At 36.7% G+C, this 6,296-nt stretch overlaps 1 protein-coding gene across 1 annotated transcript; it reads left to right on the forward strand.

Moving 5' to 3' along the window:
• On the forward strand, window positions 1–6,296 carry LOC126668007 (glyoxysomal fatty acid beta-oxidation multifunctional protein MFP-a). The gene is made up of 18 exons (XM_050361195.2): window positions 1–228; window positions 634–705; window positions 863–928; window positions 1,011–1,067; window positions 1,172–1,239; window positions 1,325–1,406; window positions 2,334–2,389; window positions 2,489–2,791; window positions 2,872–2,958; window positions 3,103–3,277; window positions 3,392–3,513; window positions 3,595–3,758; window positions 3,879–4,133; window positions 4,262–4,383; window positions 4,515–4,636; window positions 4,790–4,938; window positions 5,025–5,163; window positions 5,992–6,296. The coding sequence occupies exons 1-18, from the start codon at window positions 126–128 to the stop codon at window positions 6,025–6,027; spliced, it is 2,178 nt and encodes a 725-aa protein (XP_050217152.1). The 5' UTR covers window positions 1–125; the 3' UTR covers window positions 6,028–6,296.

Raw genomic sequence — 6,296 nt, forward strand, 5'->3', positions numbered from 1 at the left:
TGGAAATAACTGATACACGACACCTTCGCTTCTCATAAATGACACTCAACTAATTCAATTTTTCAGCTGCTCAATTCCGATTCCGTGATTTGTTTTTCTCGAGAAACAAACAAAACTTTCCGAAAATGGGAAGCTCTTCCAAGGGTCGAACAACAATTGAAGTCGGAGCTGATGGCGTTGCTCTTATTACCATCATTAATCCGCCTGTTAATTCCTTGTCTTTTGATGGTAATTGTTCTTCTCAAATTTCTGTTTCAAGATCTTAATTAATTATTTTACCGATTTTATTTTCTTATTTAAGTGTTATTTTCAATTAGAGAGCTTGTGCTTATAATATTATTTTTTATGCATAGAGATTTAAGTGTGTCGGTGTAGCTTGGATCAATGGATCATGATTTGTTTGAATGTGAAATTCTATTTGAATTATGGAATTAGATAGGAGAGGATCACTGTACTTATCTGTAGTGATCTGAGTTCTGTATGCTGTTTTTGGTTAATTTTTGAATAAGGTGTAATGTGTTTATGCAGAAATAATAGAATAATTTGATGGAATTTTTGGTAGTTTAGGATTTAATATTGTCCTTAATTTGCATGGACGTTGAACTTATTTCTCTGCTTTGTCTTTTTTATCAGTACTAAACAGCTTGAAAGATAGTTATGATCAAGCCTTGAGAAGAGATGATGTTAAGGCGATTGTTGTTACTGGTAAGTTTATTCTATTCTATTACTCGTGTAAAAATTAATTGATAGGAACTTATATTACAGAAATTGTATGAAGGAAATTTGTTCTTATATTACTAGGCAAGCAAGGTCAAAGCAAGGTCATGAGATATGAAAATAATATAACATGTTAATCGTGCAGGGGCTAAGGGCAAGTTCTCTGGTGGTTTTGATATTTCTGCATTCGGTGGAATTCAAGGGGGAACTGGTACGCTTAGTTTGTTATGAATATTATGCTTTAGCAATGCTTTGTTGCAACTTTTGTAATGTCAGAAGTCAATTTTTCTCAGCTGCACAGCCAAAGCCAGGCTATATATCAGTGGAGATTCTAACCGATACTGTTGAAGGTAATGCTTCTATTTTTGCTTGCGGTTGTATGTCATGAAACATCTTCATCCAAGTTCTAATGGTGTTATTATGCCAACTATATGACTGGATGTTTTGTTTTCAGCTGCAAGAAAACCTTCAGTTGCTGCAATCGATGGCCTTGCCTTAGGCGGAGGTTTAGAGGTTGCAATGGTGTGTATTGTTACACTTACACATTTCAAACTGGAAGCTGTTGTAATTGGTTTGTCGAGGTAATCTAATGGATTTCTAATGTCAGGGATGCCATGCACGTATCTCAACTCCCAATGCTCAACTAGGCCTTCCTGAGCTTCAACTTGGAATAATACCTGGATTTGGAGGTATGCAAGTAGGATCACTATTTTCCTTATGTTTAAAAGGCTTCAAATATATCTCCTGTTATCCTGATTGCTCCATTTTCCTTCTCTGTGCATGCGATGCTAAACTAAAATTCTTTGTTATTAGACCTTGTAAACACTTCCAAATTATGGTAAGCTCTTATTTTTCTAGTATAGCTACACAAGATGGGTATCATGTTCAAGATGGAAAGTAAGAATTAGAGATGTAGAATGTCTTAGAATCTATGTGAACATATTTTGCAGATATATATGTAATGTTTAAAGTTAAATATATGGGGTAAATTTCAATTGAAGGCTACTCCTTCTAGTGGTGGGCTTTGTTATACGATGTGGGAGAAGTTAAAAAGTTTTACCTGATGGCGAAAGTGGTTGAAAGTCTGTCAAGATGTTCTGGTGATGTGCAGGGAAGAATAAAAGACTAAGCTTGTAGGAGTAGGTATTATCAGAGACAGTTTTATCAAAGCCTTAGATGGGGCAGGATCTGTAGGTATAGCATCTACTTTAAATCTAACTGAGGCAGATGGCTCAAAAAATGTTCAACCCTTGTATTAAAGGCACTAAAAATACTGACCAAGTCTAAAACAGTACCCACTTTCATTTAATTTTTTTCCCTTTAAGCTGTAAATTTTTCTTCCCAACCTTTTGTCACAGAAATAAAAGAGTGGCATATAGTTGGCTAATACTTGATGGATTCTGGGTCGCATACATTCTAGTTTTGATGTCTTTTCTAATAGCAAAGGCTAAATGCGTAGCTTAGCGGTAGGAATGATAAGTAAACCAATATTGTAATGAGCAAACTGTCCGCAACTTTCTTTACTACATCTTTTCAATTGTATTATTAAATACAAGACACTATTATTTTTCCATGTTTAATTAAGGTATGTCCTTACTATGTACGAATTTTCCCAGGGACACAGAGACTTCCACGTCTTGTTGGTATTTCAAAGTCCCTCGAAATGATGCTGGTATGCATTTGTCAAAGCTTCAACTAGCTTTATCCACAGCTTCTTTAGGTTTAGTTAGTTGATATACCTTCTTATACTTATTCCTCTTCATACATGTAGACATCAAAGCCTGTCAAAGGGGAAGAAGCTCATGCTTTAGGTCTTGTAGATGCCGTAGTTTCAGCCAGTGAGTTGGTGAGCACTGCACGTCGATGGGCTTTGGATATGTTGGAAGGCAGAAAGCCATGGGTTGCTAGTCTTTATAGGACTGACAAGCTAGATTCTCTTGGGGACGCAAGGGAGATATTCAAGTTTGCAAGAGCACAAGCTCGGAAACAGGCTCCTAATCTGAAACATCCAATAGTTTGTATTGATGTTGTTGAAGAGGGTATAGTTTCTGGTCCTCGGGCTGGACTTTGGAAGGTTCTGATTTATCTTTCTTGTCATTTTTTTCACTTCTAATTAGCTACTAGGCCACTGTGTTGACACTTCTAATTTGGCAGGAAGCTGAAGAATTCCAAGTACTTGTAAAATCGGACACCTGCAAGAGTTTGGTCCACATCTTCTTTGCTCAGCGTGGAACCACCAAGGTACTATTACAATTTCACTAAACGTTTATTGGTTGTCCACCTATAGTGACTTCCTTGGAGTTGTAATGTTGACTCAGCTTTAACCATCATTGCTATCAACAACGGAACTGCATTAACATCTTTTTGTTTTCTGATCTTGCCTAGGTTCCGGGAATTACTGACAAGGGCTTAAAACCTAGACGAGTAAATAAGGTAGCAGTAATTGGCGGAGGACTAATGGGATCTGGAATTGCAACTGCACTGATCCTTAGTAATTATCCTGTAATCTTGAAGGAAGTAAATCAAAAGTTCCTGGAGGCTGGGGTTAATAGAGTAAAAGGTAAGGCCTCGATGGCTAGACATTATCCTAACACATTATCTCGGACATACGATTATTTTATAGTTCCTTTTGTTTATTTGGTTGTATGATTGTGAGATGTGATTCCTTGTTTAGCCAATCTTCAAAGCCGTGTCAAGAAAGGGAAGATGTCTCAAGAAAAGTTTGAAAAAACTCTCTCTCTTCTTAAGGGTGTTCTCGATTATGAAAGCTTTAAAGATGTGGATATGGTCATAGAGGTATGATGGAGTGTCATTATTATTGTTTGACATTTGTATTTAACAAACTCAATCCTGATCATTTTTTGGTGCTTGTAACAGGCTGTTATTGAAAATCTATCTTTGAAGCAACAAATTTTTGCTGATCTTGAAAAAGTTTGCCCGCCACATTGCATTCTTGCAAGCAACACCTCCACAATTGACTTGAACTTGATTGGACAGAAGACCAGGTCTCAAGATCGGATAATTGGAGCCCACTTCTTTAGGTAAGAATAACGGCAAACTTGTCTTCTTCCTCTCTCCTATTCTCTCTCATTTTACATTTGAAGTCATAAATTTTTTTGTTTATCATTTGGTTTTGACCTTTGAATTGTGTTCCTGTACAGTCCGGCTCATGTCATGCCACTTCTTGAAATTGTTCGTACCAACCAAACATCTCCTCAAGCCATTGTGGATTTACTAGATATTGGAAAGAAGATAAGAAAAACTCCAGTTGTAGTTGGAAATTGCACAGGTTTTGCTGTGAACAGGATGTTTTTCCCTTACACTCAAGCTGCTATTTTTCTGGTTGAACATGGAACCGATCTTTATCAGATTGACAGGGCAATCACCAAATTCGGAATGCCAATGGGCCCATTCCGGTACTTTATTCATTAAAGAGCATGGTTATATCCCCCTTTAAAGAACCATTTTCAGCTGATTTTAGGCTCTTCTTTCAGTTCTAATCGTCTCATTAGAACAGGATTTAACAGTGAAATTTGTGATGCAGGTTGGTTGATTTGGTTGGTTTTGGTGTTGGAGTGGCCACTGGAATGCAATTTATTGAGAATTTTCCTGAGAGAACCTACAAATCAATGCTTATCCCACTTCTGCAAGAGGACAAGAGAACAGGTTATTTTGAGTTCCCTTGGTAACCTAGGAAGAGGATTCTAGTAATCAACTTTAGGGGAATATATTATCTTAATAATATTTAATAAAAATCTCATGTCTTAAATATTTCTTTTATCTGTTAAAAATAACAGGGGAAGCTTCTCGCAAAGGGTTCTATTTGTATGACGATAGGCGCAAAGCTAGCCCAGATCCTGATGTAAGGAAATTCATTGAGAAGGCGAGAAATATATCTGGTGCCACCATCGACCCTAAGGTGGTTTTCTCTGCACTTATAGTTTGATGCAGTACTAACATTTAATGACGAATCTAGATTTAAATTTAGAATCAGAAGGATTAAATAGCGAACTTATGATTACAAGTCTCTCTCTGTGGCTCATTTGTTTTGTGGAATTGGTTGTCAATGCAGCTTGCAAAACTTTCTGAGAAAGACATTGTGGAGATGATATTCTTCCCAGTAGTAAACGAGACCTGTCGAGTCTTTGCTGAAGGAATTGCTGTTCAAGCTGCAGACCTTGACATTGCTTCTGTTATGGGAATGGGATTTCCTTTTTACAGGTTTGTATTTTTCTTTTGGCTCATTTGAGGGGGTTTCCATCCAACATTTACACTTTTTGTTTAATTAATTCTTGATTTTGCATCAGGGGAGGTATTTTGTTCTGGGCTGATTCTCTTGGATCCAAATACATATATTCAAGATTGGATGAGTGGTCAAAGATGTATGGAGACTTCTTTAAGCCTTGTGCCTTCTTGGCTGAAAGAGCTGCCCAAGGTGCTTCACTGGTAAGATAACCAAAACTGCATTTTGTTATTAGAATTGGATAATAAGCAATATATAACTGTTTCCTGATTCTCTAGATGCATTTTGTAGCACTTTTGTCGACCCTAGTTTGGTTCATGGTACCATCTTTTGCAGTACCTGGTGCTGGGAGATTCTTACCTAGACCCGGTCTATGGACTCAACTTATCAAATTTTGTTAAATGGGAAAATGAGAGAAAAATTTGTTAGATCTTTCAAATATTTGATTGGTTGGGTCCTTAACATTTTTCATGAACCGGGTATAGGTAAGTATTTCCCATGCCGTGTCTGTAAATGGCACTCTTTCAGGACGCTTATTATAAAAAGCACTTGTTTGGTCCTTGAAAGCATTCTAATTTAAGGTTAATTACAATTATTCCTCGAGTTTAGGTCCAAATTATTGTTTTCTCTCTGAATTTTAAAAAATTAATGTTTCCGCTAAATATTTTGATTTCCTTGAACTGAAGATCCTCCCTAAGGTATTATTTAGTTAAATGAAATCCCCCGATAAGAGGGTATTCAGTTGAAGGAAACTAAAACGTTAAGAGGAAAACAGTGTTTTTCTTTTAAAATTAAGGGAGAAAAACAATAATTTTAATCTAAACTCGGGATGATAGTAATTAACCTTTAATTTATGTCAGACGAAAATGAAGCATTTACAACCTACCTTAAGAGGCATGGCTCTCTATAAGCTGTCCTCTGACTTTGATCAAGTGGCAATATATGTTCAGTGTTTAGTAGTTACAGTACATCTTGCTAACTGTATTAATGAACTTCTGAATCTAATTATGGTTTGTATCGTCCGGTTTCAGAGTGCTCCTGTGGAACAAACCAAATCCCGGTTGTGAGATATTTGATCTTCAGCCGTCTTCACGGATCCTGTTCTTTTTCCGTCTCCAATACCGTCTTGGATCGGGACCTTCCTTCTGCAGTGCGTGGGCAATACCCAGTAATAATGTAACACATAAGAAACTGCATACCATAATAAATGAGAGCCTAGATATTAAATAATATTTATAAATCGGAAAAGTTAAGTCGTTAGCAAGAGTTCGTTCTTAATAATTACTTGGTGCTTGTGACAATAAAAACATTTAATGCGGGATCGCTCCGTCTACAA

The sequence above is a fragment of the Mercurialis annua genome, linkage group LG2 (assembly GCF_937616625.2).
Source record: "Mercurialis annua linkage group LG2, ddMerAnnu1.2, whole genome shotgun sequence".
Lineage (NCBI taxonomy): Eukaryota > Viridiplantae > Streptophyta > Magnoliopsida > Malpighiales > Euphorbiaceae > Mercurialis > Mercurialis annua.

Coding starts and splice junctions, on each gene's coding strand:
- LOC126668007 (XM_050361195.2), top strand. CDS start 126: ATGGGAAGCTCTTCCAAGGGTCGAACAACAATTGAAGTCGGAGCTGAT. Junction 706..862: donor TAAGGCGATTGTTGTTACTG/GTAAGTTTATTC, acceptor TTAATCGTGCAG/GGGCTAAGGGCAAGTTCTCT. Junction 4,939..5,024: donor ATGGGATTTCCTTTTTACAG/GTTTGTATTTTT, acceptor ATTTTGCATCAG/GGGAGGTATTTTGTTCTGGG.